The sequence below is a fragment of the Callospermophilus lateralis genome, chromosome 3, assembly GCF_048772815.1.
Source record: "Callospermophilus lateralis isolate mCalLat2 chromosome 3, mCalLat2.hap1, whole genome shotgun sequence".
In the NCBI taxonomy this organism is placed as follows: domain Eukaryota; kingdom Metazoa; phylum Chordata; class Mammalia; order Rodentia; family Sciuridae; genus Callospermophilus; species Callospermophilus lateralis.
Genome location: NC_135307.1, coordinates 133,079,664 through 133,102,849, shown reverse-complemented (window position 1 = coordinate 133,102,849; position 23,186 = coordinate 133,079,664). Strand labels below are relative to the sequence as shown.

The following is a 23,186-nucleotide window of genomic DNA, read 5'->3' as shown; positions in this document are numbered from 1 at the left end:
CAATCAGCATAAGACAATGAAAATACCTGGAATGCACGATGACCCCAAAAAGTTTAAGGGTTTTTTTTTGTTGTTGTTGTTAATATTTATTTATTTTTAGCTTTTGGCGGACACAATATCTTTGTATGTGGTGCTGAGGTTCGAACCAGGGCCGCACGCATGCCAGGCAAGCGCGCTACCGCTTGAGCCACATCCCCAGCCCCAGTTTATGGTGGTTGATAACATGATGGGAAACCATGTAGTTTAGCACGTACACCCCTCGTGGCCTAAACCAATCAGTTCAAATGAACCTCCCTCTTGTACTAGCCAATCACCCCTACCCAACTTGTTCCCGCCAATGAATGTGCTTTCAATGTTAAGAGTTGTTGTTTGATTTTCCCACAGTATGGAATGATTTGCTGTGTGATGTTGTGACACATAAAGTATGCCCCCCAAACCTATAAAATCTCACTGAACAAAGGACCAGGACTCACTCCCTGGGACCGCTGAGTCGGGAACAGTTGTTGAGTCCAGGCTTGAGCTGGCAATAAAGACTCTAGTGTGCTTGCATCGGATTCGGCTCCTGGAGGTCTATTGGGGTCCCAAGAATCTAGCATAACACCACCAACCCCAAATCCCAAGCACTGCCTGACTGGAGGTCACCGAGACTCATAAAGACAAAAATACTGAAGGGCAAACATGGGAGTCCATATCCTAAAACCATTTATTTTCAGGAAACTGAATGGTTTCTATTGAACAGCTTCCTGGTCTTACCCCTTCTCTCTCCAGCAGGATTAAAAGCAACTCAGTGGGCCCCGGAGAGGTAAATCTATCAGATTCCTTCCATAAAGGTGGTTCTCCTGCTGCTACAGAACTCTACTGTACACTCACCCCTATCCAGCTCCTGCCCGCAGAGTCCTCCCTGCTCAGAGAGAGAGCACAGATTTGAGTACCATACACTTTATTAGAGGGGCAGACCTAACAGACTGAAAGGATGCTCACAGCTAAGAGGCTACTGATATGCCCTTCCTGATGCCTAGATCCACAGGCAGAGTTGTAATGCCCCTCCCCAGCTCTCTACAGCGGTGAAGAAATAGGGCCCCTGTGAGTAAGGCTCAAGGCAGTGCTGGCAGAGCAGGGCTGTATGACTGATTATGATCCATAACTCAACAGATTGTCAAAGTGCAGCTGTGGAGGAGAGGCAAGAGTGTCTGGTATCCCAGGGCCCATCAACCAAAGCTGCCTCTGTCCTTATTCTCAGTGCAATAGGTAGTATGTGTGAGAGCCTTGGGCCAAGGGCAGCCCTCACTTTTTATCCTGGTTGGGTTGGATAAGCCCATATTCCATTGATTTTCCTAGGCAGGCTGCAGCAGCCCGAGTAACAGGGCCTTCCTCACCCTTAGCCAGGACTGACAGGATCTCTAGCACCTCACTCTCCATCAGGGTGCTGGCAATCTCCTTAGAGGCGTCCACCATGTTCAACACCACCACAACACCCCGGTGCTGCAGCTCCTGGTTGGGGCTCAGAAGCAGGGCCTGTAGGATCTCCAGCCAATGTGTGGTCTGCAAGAAACAGGGCAGCAATAGGCTCAATCCTGGTGGAGAACACACCTACACCCTGGGACATCCCCCACCAACACCATGAGGGTCACCTATCCTCCCCCACTAAGAACAGCACTGACCACTTGGGGGATGCGGCTGCACAGTGAGGGTCGCATTGACGTGAGCATGGCCAAGCCTCCAGCAGCTGCCCGCCGTAATAATTCATCATCTTCTCCACTGTATAGCACCAACAGCTTCAGCCGGTCATTGCCCTGGGCTTCAAAGAGGTCCTGCACCTGTGGTCATATGGAGGGACAGAACCATGTCATCTGGGTGCAAAGCCCATCCAGGGCACAGGGTCAACTCCATCTCTGCATGACAGGACAATCTGGACCATCACTCACTTCCTTGCTCATGGCCAAGTTACACATGCACTCTGTGGCTGCCCGGCGGATCATCTCGTGTTCCTCAAACATGTAACCCTCAATCATGGGCACAGCTTTCTCCTTTAGAATCTTCTGTCTGAAGACAAAGGTAGAAGAGTCAGCATCATCAGGGATTTCCCTTGGGAATGTCCATTGACAGGGCTGTACCAGATATGAACTGCAGTTGTTTCTAGCCTTCTTACTAGGCCTAAGAAACAGCATAAGACTGTGGAAAATGCTCACAAACAGGCGGTAGGCCAACAGAGCAGTCGCGATAGCAATGCTATTTAAACCGTAACGATTGAGCACTTAACCTGTTCAGCTGTTTGGATTATTTTACTTACTCCTCACCACAACCTCATTATGAAAGCAGGTATCATTATCTTTACATTTTGTAGAAGGGAAAACTGGGACTGAGTGGTGAGTAATGTGCTCAAGGTCACAATTAGTATTAATATCAAATACATACTGAACACATTGCTAGGGGTCCAAAATGCCTATGTGCTAATTACTTTTACATGTATTTTCTCATTAAATTCTTCTTACCACTACTTCATGAGCTAGATACTATAATCATCCCACTCACAGATGGGGAAACTGAGACACAGCAGTGAGTAACTTGCTTGAAGTTACACACTGGCAATTACTGAGGTCAAGATTTGAAGCCAGGTAGTCTCTTGAACCTGCAATGTTCTCACCCAATGTCTTGGTGCCTCTCCTGGCCTGTCTCCTCATCTGTATGATACAGAGGAGTCACTATGAGGCTCCAATAAGCCAGTGATTGACTGTAATCTACCAGGGATAATACAAATCCTGATGTCCCACCCAGCCCTTACCCCTTACCTGAGCCTCTCACTGATCCCTGCCAGGTTTGTTAGGGCCATGAGCGCCTCGAAGTTCTGCAATCCTGAGCAGTGGAGGTGCAATAGGGAGACGAGGGGCCGGACCACTTCATAGATCTGTGATATACCCCCCACTGGTCAGGGCTAATCACCACAGTCCCTGCTATTCCACTAACCCCACGGGGAGGAGTCCACCCTCCAAGAGAGTGCTGCTAAGGCTTTCCCCTACCCTAGGACTTAGCAAAGCTACTGATACATGTTGGTCCCAAGGAGTAGCCCTAGCCAGAGGCCATCTGGGCTCAGTGAGGGTGGAGGAGAGGCTACGATTGAGTCAAGAAGGCACTCACCCGCTCACCAGGGAAGGTCATCTCTGGGTTGGAGGTGATGGTGAGCTTTGCAAGAGCCTGGGCTGCCTTTGTCTGTCCCACTTCAGTGCCTTCCAGAGCCAGCGGAAGCAGAGCCTGTAGGAACAAGCCCATCAGTGGCCCAGGAAATGCCTGGGAATGCAAGCCAAACTGTGCCCCCACCCTTCTCCTTCTCTCTCCAGGTTTGACAACACTCCCTGCTCAGATGCTATTCACCTGAGGTCTCTCATTAAACTACTCAAACTCTTGCTCAAACACCTGTTAAGAATTAGTTATGGATTGTGCTGGGCCCTGGGGCCATGGAAGTAAGTGAGAAAAGAGAAAGGGAGGTAAGCTCAGGATTTTAATGGGCATAAAACGCTGAGGTACTCTGAAGAACCCGCCCACATCAGCATCATTAACTCTGTAGGAAGCTATTCCTGATGGTCACTAATAATGTCCTTCCATGCCACATCCAACCCTTATCTCTGGAATAACAGGTACTGAATCATGTTTTATAAGCTAAAGGCTTAGCATCAGGAAGAAATAGGTAAACCAGCTCACCTTGCCTCCCCCCTGAGCAACCACAGTGCCTCTGTCCTCCACCTCTTCTACCAAAGCCAGGAAGACTCTGCAGGGAGAAGACAGTAGTGGGTGGAGGGGTCTGAAGTTCTGACAAGCAGATACTCCATTCTTGGGCTCAACAAAGAAAGGCAGGCAAATGGCCTCCCTTGCTCCAAGAGGCCCACAGTCCCAGGACCTCTTCCACCCACAGTCACACTAGCAGCCTAACAAGGCCTAAGAGTTGGGAGAGCTCTCACGCCAACTCAAGGCAGCCTTACCTACAGAGCAGCTCTCTACAGGAATTAGTCAACACAGGGCTCTCAGTCTTCACCATACATGTCATGGCTGACACCACACCTGCTGCCAGCAGCTTCTTCACCCGAGCCCTCACAAAGCTCGGTTTGTCCTAGAGAAGGACACAGCTTAGGAGGGGCCTTGGCCAACCAGACAGAGAAAGGAAGCCCTTCTCACAGCAGAAATTGATGAACATGGAAACAAAAAGCCAACTGTTCCCAAAAACAGACAAACTCCAAGACTCTTCTAGTGTATCCCTTACCTTAGGGTGCTGCTCAGGCAGGTGCTGCTTAGCATACTTGGCCAGCTCCACCATCTTGGGGTCAGGCTCCTCATAGTCATAGCTGTTGGTGCAGTTGACCAGTGCTGAAGCAACTGCAAAGAGCACCGACCTCTCCTCGGACTGCCAGGAACAGAGGGAAGTTCAGCTGGCCAGTCCAGGACAGAGTGGTGAATGCTGCCAGGTCCAGGGCCCTATTTCACCCTCTGCTATACCACCTGGACATCAGGGTGAATCTGGGAACCTCCCAAGGCCCCAGACTTAGGGAGCTCACAAACTTGACCTCCCCAATTCCTCCAAAAAGCTCATCTTCCCTGACACTGCTGCTGCCCAGGCCACATAGAGTAGCTGCTCAGGCTGCCAGCCCTTGCTCCCTGGAATTGTAATACCAAGTCCAAGACCTGCCAAGAAAGCCTGGTAAACTATATCCTAAATGGTGTACCCAGGGTGACAGCAGGAACCCACAGAGCTACCCTACTGAGCTGGAACAGAGCCTTCAGAGCAGCCTCATCCGCCACAAACTCTTCTTTCACATCAGCATCAAAGGTGAGGTAAGCCAGACCCTCCACCGCCCAGCGCCGAGTGCCCGCATCGATTTGGTCATTGCACAGCCACCTGGGGACATGCAGGGGAGTGAATGACCATCTGAATTGGGGAATGGGAAAGAATATATCAAGATAAAGAAAAGTCAAAGGCTTAGGCATCCTGTCAACATACAGAAACAATGTGCCGGCATCCAGAAGAGTTTGCCTAGGGGAGAGCAGCCCCTGCCTGGGATAGAAAGCCCTCTATCCAAACCCCCCACCCCCGAGCTCTGACAGGTGTGGAGCCACAGCAACACAACTCACTTTCGACACTGCTTGGCCAGCTTCAGAGTAGAGCCTTCAGCAAACTGCTTCATGCTAAAGTCAGTCCCTCCAGCTGAACCAAGCTTGCAGAGTCCCTGGAAAAAGAAGACAGGACCCATTATCTGCCCTCCTCCATGCCTAGTTTAGGCTTCCTCCCAAATTCTCTGCTATGGCTCTCTTAAAGCTGATACACAAATCAGCACCTTCTCCATCAGGCTACCATCTCAGCATTAGGCAATGATTGCCTGTTGAGATGGCCACATGACATACAGCCTGATAGTGACTGGCACCCTGGCTTCCTAGGTTCCAGCCCTTCCCAATCTACGCTGAGAATTGTTCTGTTCCATTCCAGGTCTACAATAAACCTCTTTGCAAGTGGAGCCAATATGTGTGTGGAGAAAAGACAGGTGTTTTAGCATGGTCTTATGAGATAGAGAAATCCAGGACTAAGTGACACAAGAAGGAAGGACAGCTTCCACAAGTCCTTGGCCACAGTAGGCTCATGAAAGGCTAGACAATACCCAAGCCACCAGTTCCTGGGGACACTGCCTGATTCCTGCAGGCCTAGCCTTTCTTACCAGCAGGGGAATAGCATGTGACACCCTATATCCCCAACTCTCCTCCAGTGGTGGAGCACTTGCCTAACATGTGTGAGGCACTGGGTTCAATCCTCAGCACCGAATAAAAATAATTAAATAAAATAAAGGCATTCTGCCCATTCACAACTCAAAAAAAAAAAAGTACCTGGCTTGACAGGAGGAACCAGGCCCAGGCCTTATATATCTTACTTTCACCTACAGGGTGCTAAGACTGTACAGTGAGACCCAGCCACGTCAGCACCCATGCTTATCCGCCTCCATGCCCACCCTCAGCCTGTCCATCTCACCACCAGTGCCCGGATGCGGATGCTGTCCTTCTCACTACGCTTATACAGGTCCTTTAGCAGCGAGACACCATTGGCAGTGATGAATGAGGCCCTCTTGGCCTTGCCAGCTGCATGGATCAGAGCCTCCACGGCCACCAGCTGCTCTTCCTCCTGCTCAGAGGCACACAGAGCAATCACACTCTCCATGACACCACTCAGCTCCAAGGCCCGGTTGCCGGCGTCACATGGGCCCTGCAGGAGGCAGGACACTGTCTGGATGGCCCGTAGCTTCCCGGACAGCCCTTGGCCCTCAAACCAGCTCCTGAGAGGAACAGAGTGATAGCTGTCACACCAAGGCATGCATGAAGGTACTCTCCTTTCCTTGCTTCCCTCCACTGACCAGGCACCTAAACTACTTGGAAAGAAATAGCAAGAAAAGCTGCCAAGGGAAGACAAGGGCTCTCTCGCCAGGATGACAATGGTCACCAATTATCTTTATCTACTTTCATTCAAGTCTTCCCTGATGACATACCACCTAACAAAGGCTCCTGTCACTCACACCATCCTGTTTACTTCCTTTCTTGTACTGAGATCATTCTTTTTATTTCACAGTTTATCATCTGTCATTTCCTCCAAAGCTATAAGCTCTTAAGGGCAAGGAGTATCATGTTTCCCCTCTGTGTTGGAATGAATACATGGAAAGTGCCTAGTTGGGCTATTGTAGCTCAGTGGTAACGTGTGTGGAGGTACTGGGTTCGATTCTCAGAACTGTATATAAATAAATAAAACAAAGGTCCATCAACCACCAAAAAAAGGATGCAGTAAAGGTATGCACTTGATACATTTATTGCATTACTGGAAAACTGATTTGAGAAAGAACCTCCCTAGTGAAGTCACATGGGAACAAGAAGAGAGTCTGGGCAGGGCACAGTGGCATGCACTTGTAGTCCCAGCTACTTGGGAGGCTGAGGCAAGAAGATCATTTGAGTCCAGGAGTTCAAGGCCAGCCTGGACAACACAGCAAGACTCCCTTACTCATCTTGGGGCACTTTGTCTAGCCCCTACCAGTCCTCCCCAAAGCTGCTTTCCCTGATGAAAGCCTGTCACTTAGGCCCCTTCCCAAAGAAGTCAGAACTTTTTTGTTGGAATCCCTGGAAATGAGAAAGAGGACAGACTCCCTTACTTGATGTAGTTTTCACAGAGTCGGTGGAAATTCTCCCTCTCAGCATCACACTTCAGGTCATCGAAGAGCTTGCTGAGGAGAATAGAGGCACTCATACGGCTGTTTGCTGTCACTGCAAGCTCCCCAGGAGGATCCTGCAAGGAGCCCCCCACCTCCAAGATCTTTTTCAGACCTGAAAAGAGACTCCATTTAGACAGTAGAACACCAATTCCAACCCCTATGTAAAGAGACATGGCTTTCCAGGAGACAAGCAGGACTACCTCCTTCTCAGCCGAGAAGTCACAGAGTTCAGACAATCACATCAAAGCAGCACAGAGAACATGGCTGGTGGATATACAACCTCCAGGAGGCTGCTGTGGGTCAGGGAAGGACCTCAAAGGTGAGGTCTGCATGCCGGCCCTATGGGATCAAATATTCTGGGGCTCTGAAGTTCCTGCTCTATAAAACTAAGGGAAAAATAACACCCAGAGTTCAGAGGATCATTGTGATAACAAAAAAGCTGAGGGGTGCAAAGGGACCTGGCAGAGGTGCTCAGCATGGCCTTTTCAAACCTTTTCTTATTTATCTTTTTTTGGGAAAAAAGAGGAGTAAACCGACATATTAAAATTTGTTTTTTTTTTTCAGCCAGGTACAGTGGTACATCTCAGTCACTCTGGAGACTGAGACAGAAGGATCACAAGTTCAAGGCTAGCCTCAGCAATTTAGCAAGACTGTCTCAAAATAAAAACTTTTTAAAAAGGGCTAGGGACATGCTCAGTGGTAGAGTGCCCCTGGGTTTAGTTCCAATAAATAAACAAAACCTTCAGATAAAGAAAGCCAATCCAGGGGCTGATGTTGTGGCTCAGCCGTAGAGCACCCGCCTAAGCACGTGCAAGGCGCTGGGTTTGATCTTCAGCAACACATAAAAATAAAAACAAAAATAAAGGTATTGTGTCCAACTACAACTAAAAAAAAAAAAAAAAAGCCAATCCAATCCTTCTGTTAACCTGCTATTTCAGGCCTGCTTGGTATGTATGCCTTTGCACACATACACAATCAAAGGGTCTAACTTTAAGTTCCTAAGGGTACTATGCAGGCCATAGGATGTACTTTGATGCAGATGCATGGCTGTGTGTTTGCTACTTTTCTGATCACTCCTATGGATAAACAGTCCTCAGCTACCTAAGCAAATTTCTGTAAACTATATCACCTACCTTGGTCAATAACCCAGAGAGTCAGGCTATTGTTGGGATCCTTAGGTGATTTCCGGGGCACTATTTTAATCAGGAGGGTCAGAGCATTATCTCGGCCTTGGCCAGAGACCCCAACCTCAGTCAGTAGCTCCAAGAGATTATTGATGAGGACCTTCAGCTCCCGGGCAGGATCTGGCAACAAGGACACATCAGTGATTAGCATACACAGGCCCTAGGTTCAATTCTCAGCACCAAAAAGAGGACATTAGTGGGATCCACTGTGGCCCTTCCCAGTCTGACATTTGAACTCCCCCAACAAGCCAAGAAGACACAGGGGGAACTGTATCTAGGCTCATGCCTGAACTCCAGCCTTACCCTCAAGCTTCTTGGCTACTTAGAATCTAGAGTAAAATCCTGTCACCAAGCCATTTCCTAACCAACTTGCAGCTGCAAGTCTGGTCCCAAAAGAACTAGCCTCGTTGGTTCAGCCCCATCCCCTCCACAATAACAACACCCCAAAAAACTGCAGGCCTGCTTCACTCACCCACAATAATGGCACCTTCTTTGCCTCGGAAACCTTTTTTGACACCTTCTTTGAGGGCATCAAATATAACTTGTAGCAGGTGGCAGGCAGCCAGGGACACAGCCTGGTTTTCCACACCCAAGATGGAGACCACTCGCCGAGTTCCCAGCACACTCAGGGTTGCCACTGTCTGGAATGGGAGAGAGGCAGATAGAAGCCTCTGGTCAATGAAGGGCAGCCATAGAGTTTCCTAACTCTGAGTTGGAGAGTGTGGTCAGAGGTGAGAAAACATTTGGGAGGAAGAACCAGCTCCAAGAGCGCACAAAGCAGGCCTAACAGATGGTGTGACCTGGGGTCATGCCAAAAAAATTTCATTTGAAAGGCTTCCTAAAGAAAACATTCCAGAAGAGTCCTTACCTCTGCTCTCCTTGGTCCAATCAGAAGACAAGAAACACTCTGGCCCAGGGAGCAACTACTTTGTTTCATGTCTCCTCAAGAAGGAGAAACATAAACTGAACAAAGGTACCTAAGCCCCAGGCCTATAGCCACCTTATCCCTCCCTAACCACAGCCCTGACGTCTGTCCATAGCTAGAGGATGTGAACATGAGTGGAATGAACCTGCAAGGCCTCTCTACCCCAATCTTCATCTGGAGAACCCCATAAGGTCCATGTGATTCATGGACCATCACTGGCTCCTTCCAGAAGCTGAAGGAGAAAACAGAATTTACATGGTTCGACCATTCTTGACCTCTTGGGAGGCCAAGAAAAACAGCCCACACTTGCCCAAAGAGACTTTGAGGGGATGGGGATGTAACTCAGTGGTAGAATGCTTACTCAGAGTGTTGAAGGCCCTCGGTTCAACCTCAGTATGCACCCAACCCAACCCCACCAGCCCCAAAAAAAGGGAAAGGGAATTTCTTTGAGTACTTCATAGTTCCACTTCTGATTTACAAGTTGTAGTTTCCTCTAAAAGCAACCAAGGGTCAAGTCCCTGTCTGCTAGATCAAGCCAGCTCAAGAAAGAGCTGAGAGCATGGACTTTACTACACTGGTCCAAGAGCAGGACCATTCTGGCTATACTCTCTGTGCTGAGAATCATGTCAGGATCAGGTAGTTTCTACATGTAAAGTCACTATCTCCATGATAAAAATGTTATGGGTGACATCTTTGACCACATAACTCTAAGTGAGGACCCCTCTCTAGAAGAAAAGACAGTTTGATCTTTTCTTTTCTTTTTTTTTTTTTTTTTTTGGTACTAGGGATTCAACCCAGAGATACACAATCACTGAGCTACATTCTCAGTCCTTTCTATTTTTTATTTTGAGACAGGGTCTCACTAAGTTGCAGAGGCTGTCTTGAACTTGCAATCCTCCTGCCTCAGCCTCCCTGAATTGCTGGGATTAGAAACCTGTGCCACCATGCCTGGCTGCCAATTTGATTTCCAGGGCCCTTTTCTGAGCATATGGACACTAAATGAGTCAGTGACCAGGTGTTTTTGTGTGAACTAGCTGCAAGAAAGCAGTGCTCAGGGTGCCCTACTTCATACTAATTCACGTTGGTCTTTTAGGTATTATTTTTATTTTTCCTCCTATACTCAAGTTCTCTTTGGAATAAGATGAAGGGTGGAAGAATGGATGGAAGATAGATAAATTAATGGATTGTTGAATACATAGATAGATGGATGGACAGACAAATGGACTGAAACAATAACTAGATCTTCTGTCCTACCTACCCGTGATTGATGCTCAGAGCAAATGCCAACCAGTGTACGCAGAGCTGCCAGCATGAGGTCAGTTTCTCCAGTGTCCAGCAGGCGTTGCAAGAGCTGAACCCCATTGCTGCGGAAGATCTTCTCAGCTCCAGCATCCTCTCGGGCCAGCACCACCAAGTTCTGAGAAGCCTGTGTTGACGGATGCACGTTATAAGAGCTGGGGATGTAGCTCAGTGGTAGAGCACTTCTCTAACATACATGAGGCACTGGATTCATTCCCAGCACACCACACACACACACACACACACACACACACACACAGTACATTACAACACTGACACTGTATGTAGCATGGGACAGGTTAAGCAGAGGCCCTGAGCTCTGGACCTCCCCACTTCCACTTAGTGGCTGAGTGACACTGGCCATAAATTTAACCTCTCTAAGCTTCCTTCTAGGTAGAGGGGAAACCCTGCTCTCAGAGTTGATGGTTAGAACAAATGTGGTCCTAAGTCTTCAGCAGAGCCTGAAGGGTAGGGACAGTGCCTCAGTTACCTCTGTATACCTAGCTCCTGGAAGAGGACTGCCCAACAAGTCACTCTTGAATACTGGTTCCCTTTTCTTGGTTCATACTATGATTCCTCAGAGCTACCATCTAGGACCCATGATTCAAACAGCAGCATACATCAGACCAGGCCAGCAAAGGGGTTTCTGAGGCCAACACCAGTGAAGAGATAGAGGACTATGGATGGGCAGATCCAGGAGTTCAGCCCCCATGGGCTCACTCAAGGCCCTATACCTTTTGCTTCTTCTCAGTCCCTTTTTCTTCTGGGTCCAACAGTATCTGAAACATCTGTTCCACTTTGGCATCTGTTGAGGACATGTATCGTACCTAGGACAAATGAGTAAAGCACAGAAGCAATCACTTCTCTTGGCCAGAAATATCACATTCCCTGCTGTTCTCTCCATCTCCTCCAAGGCCTGGCTCCTGTCTCTGGGAGGCACAGTGAGGATGTCTGGGCTCAGGGCTAGCACCAAGCTACCATGGGCAGGAAGAGACTTGCTGGGAAGCTCCTCCTAAATTTCCTGAAGTGATTTTCCTCTCTGAGCTAATTCTTGTTTGGGCAACAGGAACAGCACCAATGCTAAAGGTAGTGCTCTTTGGAAGGGGAGGTATCCTATTAGCCATAAGGAAACCCACTGACAGTGGTGCCATCTATGTAGAGAACTCATGGCATACTCATCAAGGGAACTGGAAGGTTGGAAGGCAGTTGCTGACACTTCTTTTGGTTCAGAATTCTCTTTTTGACAGTTTTTTTTTTTTTTTTTAAATCTGAACAAGCAAGACCATCCTAAGCCTACTTACCTACCCATCCCCAGGTGATTAGGCATCGATGATGGCACAAACCTAGTCCCCACTTCTCCCCTTGCATCCTTGGCAGACATGACTAATCAATCATAGCACATTCCCTTGCTAGGCCCAGGAAATATGCTTCCTAGTCCTTCTCTACATATAGGCAGCTGCTGCCATCCAAACAGACTTAGCAATGAGAGGAAAACTATTTGTTTTCCCAGGTCTCAACCTGTCAATAAAGTGTTTGCCATTGTATTATTTGCTTCTACTGTATATTTTAACAACACATTATCTGGTTAATTCAAACTTTGGTTAGAGTTCATGACAGTCTTTGAATTATTTTCCCTCAATTAATTTAAAAATATATGTACTAGGGCTGGGGTTATGGCTCAGTGGTAGAACACTTGCCTAGCATGTGTGAGGCACTGGGTTCAATTCTCAGCACAACATAAAATAAATGAATAAAATAAAGGTATAAAAATTAGTTTTCATCAGCTATATTTAAAAATATATAAATATATGTACTATGAAACAATATCTTTATTAAAAATATATTGATAGTCCAGGCACAATGGCAAACATCTGTAATCCCAGCAACTCAAGAGGCTGAGGGCCAAGCTTGGCAAGTTTGAGGCCAACCTCAGCATCTCATCAAGACCCTGTCTCAAAATAAAAAGGTCTAGGGATGTAGCTCAGTATTAAAGCACCCCTGAGTTCAATACCTAGTACCACAATTTAAAAAAATGCACACACACACATATATATACATTCACATATATATAGACACAGGTGAATCAAAGTCTCCTTTGGAAAGCTCTCTCAATCCCATTCCTATCCCCAAAGGATCACAATGTTATTATTCTGACGTGTATCTTTTAAAATATTATTAATTGTATTTGCATTGCATTTACTCAGATGTACCCACAGGAAACAGTATTGTTTTAAGTGTGTATGTGGGGGATCATTTTAACATGAATTATATGCTATTAGACTGAGGATGTAACTCAGTGGTACAGCACTTGCTGATTGAATATTTTGCTTTTTCATTCAACAAGTGCCAGAAAGCTTCCCGTGTGATTATTTGTAGATTTGTCTATTTTGAGTAATTACAACATAAGAGTTTATAGTAATGATATGACCCAGTTTATTTAGCCATTCCCCTATTGCTGGGCACTTAATGAGCTCCAAGTTTTCCTTACTATAAACAAGGCTGTAATAAACATTCACAAGCCTAACTTGTACACATGAACAAGGTTTCTCTAGGGGAAACAGTAAGAAGTAAACATATTAGATCACAGGACATATTCATTTAAAATTTTAATAGATATGCCACCATACTCTCCAAAGACGCTGTACCAATTTATATCTCCTCCAACAGTCATAAGAGAGTCCATGACCCCCAATCTCACCACTGAAGTGTCTGCCTGGATTTCCTTCAAAAGTGTACAAATTTTTATGTTTGCCAAACAAACCACACATGGTGCCATTATTTTAACCTGCTTTTCCCTATCCATTGGCATGACTGAACATCATTCTATGCTCACTTGCCATCAGCAGTTCCTGTCCAGAGAACTGTGTCTATACCCTTGATCCAGACTACTTCATCATGGGGTCAATGTTCCAATCTCTCAGTCTTTCACATACCTTCTCCTGAATCTGGCCCCCAATGCTCCGCAGGGCTTCCTGGAAGACTTTGTTCTTGGGTTCTAGGCTCACACATCTCTGCAGGTCAAGGACAGCTTGGTCCAGGCGGCCCAGTTTCTCTAGGGCTTGGCTCCTCCGGTAAAGTGCTTTGACATCCCCACCGTCCTTTTCAATGGCTGAGCACAAACAGGAGCTCTGTCAGCACCCATGAGGCCACCGTCTCCAGGCAAGAGCAGGAGGGAAATATCTCCAGGGCCAGAGGAAGGTGGGGGGATGCGTGGGTACTTCAGCCTCAGAAAAGGTGAGGGTAGCTGTGGAAAAGGAAATGCCCAAGGGAGTGGGAAAGAAAGAAGGCAGATGTGTTTCAGGGTCCAAAGGAGAAGAAAGTAGATAGAGAGTGCAGTGCTCCCAGAGTCCTTGCCCACCAAAGAAGCCCCACAGCTCCACGTGAGGGCCCATATTCCCTTACCTTTAGATGCCTCCGTTTCTGCTTTATCATAATCTTCCTGTAGAAAAAAAGATCAGAAGCCTGAGAGGATGGTCATCTCTCTTTCCAGGCACTATCAGGACAGAAGAGATACACTTGTTTTCCAGAGTCACCCGATCCCCCAACACCCTGAGGCCCGAAGACTCTGGCAATCATGGCTGGGAAAATCGAATGCCCAGATCAAGCCCAAGCAGCAGCAAAGATGGGCCAAATAGGGACCCACGCAGGCCAGGGACACAGCGGCAAGCTTCCCTCACCAGCTTGAGGTGACAAGCAGCCAGATTCCGGTGCAGAATGGCCTGGTCCTGGGGCGTCGCGCCCAGACCTAGGGCCTGGGTATAGGCCGATAAGGCGCCCTCGTAGTCTCCGCATTTGAACAGCTCGTTGCCCTCTTTGCGCAGCTGCTCCACTGAGCTGGCCTGTGGAGAATGGGGTGGAAACGTAGGGGAGGCAGCTCAGGGCAGAAGGAGGGAGCTAGGAGAGGGGAGCAGGGGTCGGGAGCGGGTCCAATCGAGGGCTAAGAATGAGAAAGGAGGCCAGGGGATGGCCAGGGTAACTGTGAAGGAGAGAGGACACGGAAGGATGACTACGCACCCCGGGGACGACGGGTCGGGGCTCAGGGGTCCCTGGACCACTCACAGTCATCACGGAGCCGAAGTCCCGGGCCCGCGCAGGCGCAGTCTCTGGGGCGGAGGTGGCCCTGGGCTCTGGAAGCTGCCAGTGGCTGACGCGCCCCAGCTCTGAGTCAGAGGCGACGTCAGAGAGGGGCAGGCCAAGGAGAGCGCGACCGGGCAGGGGCGGGGCGCTGGGGGGGAGGTTCCGCCCCTCTAGCCCGCGCACCTAGTTTGTGAGCTCCGGGACCTGCAGGGGGCGCGCAGCGGAGGAGCCAGTAGGAGACCTGCGGCGGCTACAGCTCCGGCCAACGCCCCGGCCCCGACCGCTGCAGAAGTGCAGGAGGTCTGCGGTCATCAGGGCCACGATCAGTAGGCTGTAGAGGCCCAGGGCTAGGAAAGCACCCGGGCCCCTGTGGGAGAGGGGAGACTATCAGGATAGTGGCAACCGTGTGTTACAGACCCCTGCGAGTCTGGAGAAAGCGCAGACGCCTCTCCCTGAATAAATTTGCACACACACATATTTTGCAAAGTAACATTTTGGAGTTCACAGATACCCTAAAGCCACCCATGGGCAGATTCAGAATTAAAACTCTCTATTACAATGTGTGTAACACACGGATTAGAGCACACATCCTTTCCGCTTAGACATTGCCCCCAGCCCCCTCCACTTCACAGCAAAAGCTAATGGCTTCCGGTTGCCCGCTTTCACCGCCCCCTAAACATTTCCTTCACAGTTGTTTGTAATTATGATTTACGTGATTTTCGGTTTGCCGTCTGGCCCTCTACTGGTCTGCAAGTCACAAGTCTCCCACCCCAGAATTTAAGGAACAAACTCCCAGGCACTGGAACACCCTGTTCCAAAGGCTCTGGGGCTGGAGTTCTTACCTAAGGATGGGTGGGGGAGGAAGAGCAGACAGGTTGACTTGGTATAGGGCCTCAAATTCATCCCGGGTACAGCAGTAGCCCCCTGCAGCCTGCAGGTGACAGCAGTAGGCTTCCTCGGGAGTATCAGAGAGCCGGGGACAGAAGAAACCAGGGTAGTGGCGGCCATCAGCATCCTGGGTGGTCTGGCACAAGTTGGGATGGTAAGGCAATGCTGAAGAGACAGACAAGGGGTCTGGAGACAAGAAGGAGGAGTCTGTCCAAACCCCATTCCACAATTCCCAGAAAGTAAAAGGGATCATCCCCTACCAGAACAGAAGGTCCCTTCTTCCCCTCCTCACCAACTCCCCAAATAGCTCATACCACCTGCAGGGGATGAAAGAGTGCTGTACCTGAGAGAGATGTGGGCTGGGCAAAGGTCATCCAACTGAAGAGCAGTAGCAGCCCCACTGACAGGCCTGTCATCAAGGGGCCTGGCCTCCTTTTTTGGAAGCCCATGAGAAGTCACCTCCACCTCAGCCTTGATTCTAGGAACTCCATCATCTTTCTATCTAAGCCATGACTGCAGAAAACAAGGAATTAAAAATCAAAGGGAGGGAGATGTAGCTCAGAGGTAGAGTGCTTGCCTAGCATAAACAAGGCCCTGGGTTCAATCCTCAGTACCATAAAAATTTTAAAAAGGCATTGGCTTGGGACCATAAGTGGACACATGCCTATAATCCCAGTTACTTGGAAGGTTGAGGCAAGGAGGATAGAAAGTTCAATGTCAACTTGGGCAACTTAGCAAGACCCTTTCTCAAAATTTAAAACCAACAGAAAGAAAGGCCTGGGGATATAGCTCAGTGATAGAGCACTTGTCTAGCATGAGTGAGTCCCTGAGTTCAATCCCTAGTACTGAAAAAATAAATACATACATACATACAAAAGCACCAACACCCTTAGGCACCATTAACACAAACCTGAAGCTCTTCTACTACAGGCATCTAGAGAGATGAAAGCCACTCAGTTTTTATCTCCTGCTGGAAAAAGGCCTGTACTTTTAAACTACCTAAGGTTTTCTGAGCAAAAGGGGAAAAGGCTCAGAGGAATAGAGGAGGGACTAAAGGATGAGACCAAAGATAAGCCATTGGCCTGAAAAATAGACAAGTATTTAGAGACAAATATATCGCTATCTACCTACTCTTCAACTTCGAGGCTGCAGTGGAAGCCCTGGGAATTCTGACGGTTCCATTTCAGGACCTCCCTAACCACCGCAACGTGGCAACCACCAAATCTAGCTGTAAACCAAGGGTGAGTCTCTTCATTAACTTTCCTCCTGAGCCTCATCTCCCCCAGTTACCAGCCAAAACACAAAACTACCTGTTTGATTGGAGTATACTTAGCAACAGGCCAATTCCAACTCACAGGAAAGCCAGCTGGGGCATCTCCAGGTCTCTATGACCCCTCATACCTCATAGCTGCCAGGTAATTCCCTAAGACAGGGAATTTCTCCAGAAGACCCAAGCCACTAGCCAGCAGAGTTAATTAAGTGTTATCACAGAACCTATCTAGGCTAGACAACATCATGCTCCAAAAACATTAGGGACAAGACTCAGCACCCCAGGGGCCCACAGCAGTTACCTAGAGACCAAAGCAGGGGCCTGATGGAACAAGAAAGCAACTTAAATTTTACCTGAGCACTGAAAACAAAAACAGTCCTGTGGAAACACCACTGCTGACTGGAAGTCTAAATTTGAAACATTTAGGCAGGGCTCCCAGTTTAGGATCCAATTTTCCAGAAGGTCAGGCCCTAGGGTCTCTTAGGCCCAAAGGTGGAGCTGGTTGCCCATAGTAACAGGACCCACATCCTCAGGGAAAACTTTATGGAGCCCTTTGCAAATGTTTCAGAGCAGTTACAGGTTAAAGATTACCTTTATTTATTTTTTTTTAATTTTTTAAACTGGGGATTGAACCCAGCTGTGCTTTAACACTGAGCTGAACCCCCCCCACCTTTTTTTTAAGAGAGAGAATTTTTAATATTTATTTCTCAGTTTTCGGTGGACACAACATCTTTGTTTATATGTGGTGCTGAGGATCAAACCCAGGCAGCACGCATGCCAGGTGAGCCCGCTACCGCTTGAGCCACATCCCCAACCCCTAAAGATTGCCTTTAACTCTTGGTAGAAGCTGTCTCTGACTCTGAGACCAGTTGAATTGTTCCTTCTCTATGGACCCTGTGTAGTCTCCTATGCCTTTGAGTACTGAACTTAGCACACTGTGAGGCCACTGCCTTATTTCCAGTTTGCCCTCCCACCTCTCTCCACAGATTATGGGCTCCCAAAGAGCCAGACTATGTTTTTCTTTATTTCTTTATTTTTATGTGCCGCTGAGGATGGAACCCAGTGCCTCACACGTGCTAGGGAAGCGCTCTACCACTGAGTTACAACCCAGCCCCAGACTGCTGTCCTTCTTGAACCCTCACTGAAGCACACTGAATAAGGACTGTGATGCTGAATGAATCTCTCCATACCAGTCTTTCTCTGAGCCATAATTTCGGTTCCAAGAGGAACCAGTCTGTGGCAGCTTGTTAGAATCAGAGCCTCTCCAATCCCTGGGCCTCCGAGGCGCAAGGAGGCGCTGTAAACGCTCCAATCCAACTCCCCCTGACACAGTCCCTAGCGCCATCCGCGCGATGGGCTCTGAAGCAGCGCAGCTGCTGGAGGCTGCAGACTTCGCGGCTCGCAAGCATAAACAGCAGCGTCGGAAGGATCCAGAAGGGACCCCCTACATCAACCACCCCATCGGTGGGCGCGCCGATCAGGGAGCACCCCTAGCGGCGCCTGGGGGTGGGGGTGGGTACTGTGAAGGGCGTGCACCTCATTGAGCACCTACTTTGTCCCAAGCTTCGTGTCAGACACTGTGCGGTATGATTTAAGCCTCACAACAACCCGGGGCAGCAGGCATGATTATTCCCTTGGTTCGGTGAACACCCCAAGAGAATAAGGGACTCGCTCAAGGTCACTCAGCTAGTGAAGGGCTACATCTGCCTCTCCAAAATCCAAAACAGTGAGGCTGTCTCCGATCCTAATTCCTGCTTTGCCCTGCCAGGTGTGGCTCGTATCCTGACCCACGAGGCGGGAATCACTGACATTGTGGTCTTACAGGTAACTTTACCCCCTCTCTGCCAGGAGGTCAGGGTGGGGATCAGAGGTCCCTTTCAGCAATGGGCACCCCTTGGTTGACATCACAGGACTGAAAGGGAGCCTGTCCCCAGGCGGCCCTGCTTCATGACACAGTGGAAGACACAGACACCACCCTGGATGAGGTGGAGATGCACTTTGGGGCACAGGTGCGGCGCTTGGTGGAGGAGGTAACAGATGACAAGACTCTGCCCAAGCTGGAGAGAAAGCGGCAACAGGTGGAGCAGGCACCTCACAGCAGCCCAGGGGCCAAACTGGTGAAACTGGCAGACAAGCTGTACAATCTGAGGGACCTGAATCGCTGCACCCCTGAGGGTATGTTTCCCCACTGGTTCTGAGGGAACATGAAGAGATGTCCCCCTTTAAAAATCACAAGTTAGTCATATCAGTGTGTGTGTGGGGGAGGTCTAGGCATTCTCAATTCCCCAAACTAATCCTACTAGAATAGTCTTCTTTCATAAGGTGAAAATACAATAGCTGGGCCAAGAGGAAGTTTTCAAGACAAATCATTCCGTCAGGAAATTCATCTCATGGCCCTGTACCAAGCCCTCCAAGCAGTAGGCAAAAGGCAATGTTGTCCTTGGCATCACACTAGCAGGTTTCTGTCCACTCTTATGCAGGATGGTCAGAACATCGCGTCCAGGAATACTTCGAATGGGCAGCACAGGTGGTGAAGGGGCTTCAGGGAACAAACCAACAACTGGAAGAGGCTCTAAAACAGCTGTTCAAGGAGCGTGGGCTGACACTCTGAGCAGTGCTGGGAGCCATGGGTGGTACTGACTCCAGCCCTCCCATGCCAGACCGGATTCATACTTAAGTTTTTCAGTGCCTCCTGATCTCCCTCCATGCTTCACTCAGCCCAGATATTGAAGGTTAAAAATACTTGCTTTTTCTTACTCTGAAAGTTTCCCACCAACTAAACTGAGCCTGGAATGTGGGAAGCAGATGTACTCCCTCCATTTCTAACCCAGTCACTGCCTTCTCCTAAGTCCTGGGTCTGTTTACTATTTTGCATGGTGGGATCTCTAGCCCCTTAGAGACCTGTGCTTGTATAAACACTGGTTTAGATGTCATCATGAAAAATAAAGAAAGTGGGGTAAAGTTTTAAGTTGCTCTCCTCCTTCCCCAGCCTCCTCAGTAGACACCGATATGTTGTAGGCTTGTCTTCCACAATGCAGGTTTCCAAAAGTGTGTCCCCGGTGTCAACTCCTTCAGATTGAGGGCTTCAACCCCTGGAGCCTGGCTTCCTTCTCACAGCTGGACTGTGTCATTATCAGGGTCAGATTAGGAGACAGAAAGGGTCTTCATTAAAATAACTGGAAAGTAATACCAGCGCTTACTGGAAATCCTGCCTGGGCACTGAGAGGCCGAAGACCCAACAGGAGAAGGCCAGTGGGGGACTTCTATTTTCTACCCTAGACCGCCAGGTGATGGGCAGTCCACCTATGAGTCGCTCTAAGAAATTGGGTGGTCCCGCGGTTGCTAAGCAACAGGAACTTCCGGGCGCCCCGGAAGTGGCCTTAGGGAGGCAGTTCCGGTGAGCGAATCTGTTGTTGATTGGCTGATCAGTGCTAAGCAGCTGGGGGGTTTTTTAGTTGTCTTGAAAAACAGTCAAACTTAGGACTGTTTCACCTAGGACCACGGTGGTTATTTACTCAAATGAAGGTACCAGTATAGGGTTCCTCGAAAAAAGTAGATGAAGGGCAACAAAAAAGCTAACCATGAAATAAAACTCCCAGGTTTTGATCGACGTTCAGCGTGATCCTTTTAAAGCAGACCAGGGTATGGTACATTTTGGTTTTAATTTAAAAATCAGTTTTGCCTCGGGCACAGTGGCCCACCCCTGTAATCCCAGCGACTCCTTAGGCTGTGAAGCAGGAAGATCTCAAAATTCAAGGCCAGTCTGGGCAACTAAGCGATACCCTGGCAGGAGGTGTAGTTCAGTGGCTCAGTCCCCAGTACCCCCCCCAAAAAAAAAAAAAAAATTTTTTTTGCGGAAGCGCAATTGCAAGATTTTTTTTTAAACTTCCTTACACTTAAAATATTAACATAAGTTTGCACGCAGTTCACAATAACCAAATTATGGAATCAGCCCACATGCCTAACACAGGTGGATAAAGAAAAGGTGAAATATATACATAATGGAGTTTTACTCAGCTATAAAGAATGAAATTGTGACATTTGCTGATATGTGGATGGAACTGGAGAAAATGCTAAGTGGAATAAATCAGTCAAGGTCTAATGTTTTCTCATATGCAGAAGCTAGAGTAAATAAACAGGAAAATGGAGAAGGGAGACACCATGAAAATGGTAGATCAGTGGGGAGGAACAGTGGAATGAGGTTGACCAGATTGTGCTGTGTGTGTGAATGTACCGCGGTGAAGTCTATGTGTAAAGTGTCAATTTATAAAAACAATAAATAGATGGGGGGAAATGGAGTAAAGTCGAGAAGAAGGGAAACGTACTAGGGACTGAAATGGGTTAACTTCTATTCCACACGTGTGATTATGTCAAAATGAACCTATTATGTGTAGCTCTAATACTCCAATAAAACCATAAGCCTGCAGTTTTTAAGTGATTTGAAGTTAAAAATTTTCAAGTTTTAGGACGTTTAATAAACATTGATTCCCTCTGTACCTTTAGAATGCAAAGATGAAGGCTGTCACAAGGTAACTTTTTTTTTTTTGTATCAGGGATTGAACTCTGGGGCACTCAACCACTGAGCCATATCCCCAGCCCTATTTTGTATTTTATTTAGAGACAGGGTCTCTTAGCATCTCGCCAGTGCTGAGGCTGGCTTTGAACTAGCGATCCTCCAGTCTCAGCCTCCCAAGACACTGGGTTTACAGGTGTGCACCACCAGACCGGGCACAAGGTAACATTTTTAAAAGTTACTTCATATGAGTTTTTATAGACATCAGAAAAAAAAATTTTAAAGAGGTGTCTGGCTGTGTTACCCAGGCTGGCCTTGAACTCATGGGCTCAAGATCCTCCCATCTCAGTCTCCAGAGTAGCTGGGATTATAGGCATTCACCACTGCACCAGGCAAAAATGTTTTCTTTTGTTTGGGGTTTTCTTTTGGCGCAGTGGATCAAACCCAGGGACTCCTGCATGCTAAGCACACACTTTATCACTGAGCTACACCCCCAGCTCTTAAAAAGAATTTTAAGTTACAGTAAAATGTAAGAAAATCTACCATCTTAGCCATTTTTAAGTGAACAGTAGGTGGCATTAAGTAGATTCACATTGTGCCAGGATGGCAATGCACATCTGTATTCCAAGTGCCTTAGGAGGCCAAGACAAGAGGATCTCAAGTTTGAAGCCAGTCTCTGTGCAACTTAGCAAGACCCTGTCTCAAAAATAAGGGCTAGGGATGCAGCTCAGTGGTAGAGCACCCATGAGTTTAATCCCCAGTACCAAACACAAAAAGGAAAAAAATATGTATATTCACATTGTTGTATAACCATCACTACCATCCAGCTTCAGAATTTTTTTCATCTTAAGTTTTATTTTTTTGTGTGTGTTCTATAAGTGATTGGAGCTTTACCACTAAAGTACATCTACACCCCCATTTTTTTTTTTTTTTTTTTTGTTATTGTTGTTGTTTGGTATGGGTAGGGCATGAGGCCTTTTACAAGATCCTTTATCTTATTCACCAGGAAGAAGCCCTTAAGACCTAATAATCTCCCAAGGCCCCACCTCTTCATATTGTTGCACTGGAGATTGTTTCAACATGAATTTTGGAGGGACACACATTAAAACCATAGCACTACATTCTTACAAGGAAATCTTTCTTCTGGGGGACCTTCTCAAGTCCTCTACCCTGTTGTCAAATCTTCAATCCTTGTTACATTCTAGATACCTAGGAATCCTCACCCCCAGCTGTGGGGTCCTGTGCCAAGGCTACTATAATTATATGGAGTTCACGTTTAGTTCAGGTTTATTCTCTACTTGGGAGGTCCAAAGTCAGTAGCCAATTTGGATGAACACTTTGTATTGCCCTATCGGTCCTGGCAATTATGATCTGGATTTTTTTTCCCACTGACCTAAGTTGAGTTATGCTTCAAGGGATCTGTCATCTCTTACTGAAACTTGCCCCCTGAATGTCCTTTGCACACATTTTCGTTTGGGAAGAACAAAGTTTTATGTTTTTGGTACCAGGAATTGAAACCAAGGATGTTTACCCACTGAGCCTCATCCCTAGCCCTTTTTATGTTTTGATACAGGGTCTCCCTAAGTTGCTGAAGCTGGCTTTGAACTTGCAATCCTTCTGCCTCAGCCTACTGAGTCACTGGGATCACAGGCATGCACCATCCTTCCCAGCAAGAACAAAGATTTTGTTGGGAGATCTTTATCTTGGACGATCTCATTCCTACTACTCTAGAGTGACCCACGATCCCAGTGCTATTTCCTTTTGCTGACCACAATCACATCAGGCAGGTCAAGTTCTGGCTAAA

At 47.8% G+C, this 23,186-nt stretch overlaps 2 protein-coding genes across 4 annotated transcripts; one reads left to right on the top strand and one right to left on the bottom strand.

Annotated features, from left to right (window-relative positions):
* Positions 1-687: 687 nt before the first annotated feature.
* Unc45a (unc-45 myosin chaperone A) lies at positions 688-14,776 on the bottom strand. Of its 2 annotated transcripts, none has more exons than XM_076851312.1 (20): positions 14,694-14,776; positions 14,312-14,473; positions 14,037-14,073; positions 13,568-13,743; positions 11,369-11,461; positions 10,594-10,761; positions 8,883-9,051; positions 8,360-8,530; positions 7,167-7,338; positions 6,005-6,305; positions 5,119-5,213; positions 4,744-4,885; positions 4,253-4,393; positions 3,975-4,102; positions 3,697-3,763; positions 3,136-3,249; positions 2,790-2,905; positions 1,926-2,043; positions 1,662-1,817; positions 688-1,542 (listed from the first exon to the last, which is right to left on the bottom strand). In XM_076851312.1, the coding sequence occupies exons 1-20, from the start codon at positions 14,697-14,699 to the stop codon at positions 1,285-1,287; spliced, it is 2,790 nt and encodes a 929-aa protein (XP_076707427.1). In that variant the 5' UTR covers positions 14,700-14,776; the 3' UTR covers positions 688-1,284. The 2 variants fall into 2 exon arrangements, with proteins under 2 accessions (XP_076707427.1, XP_076707426.1); XM_076851311.1 differs by having other exon boundaries at positions 14,649-14,717.
* A 3,416-nt stretch (positions 14,777-18,192) lies between these two features.
* Positions 18,193-19,837, top strand: Hddc3 (HD domain containing 3). Of its 2 annotated transcripts, none has more exons than XM_076848790.1 (4): positions 18,193-18,333; positions 18,638-18,693; positions 18,879-19,044; positions 19,350-19,837. In XM_076848790.1, the coding sequence occupies exons 1-4, from the start codon at positions 18,222-18,224 to the stop codon at positions 19,478-19,480; spliced, it is 465 nt and encodes a 154-aa protein (XP_076704905.1). In that variant the 5' UTR covers positions 18,193-18,221; the 3' UTR covers positions 19,481-19,837. The 2 variants fall into 2 exon arrangements, with proteins under 2 accessions (XP_076704905.1, XP_076704904.1); XM_076848789.1 differs by having other exon boundaries at positions 18,804-19,044.
* Positions 19,838-23,186: the final 3,349 nt, after the last annotated feature.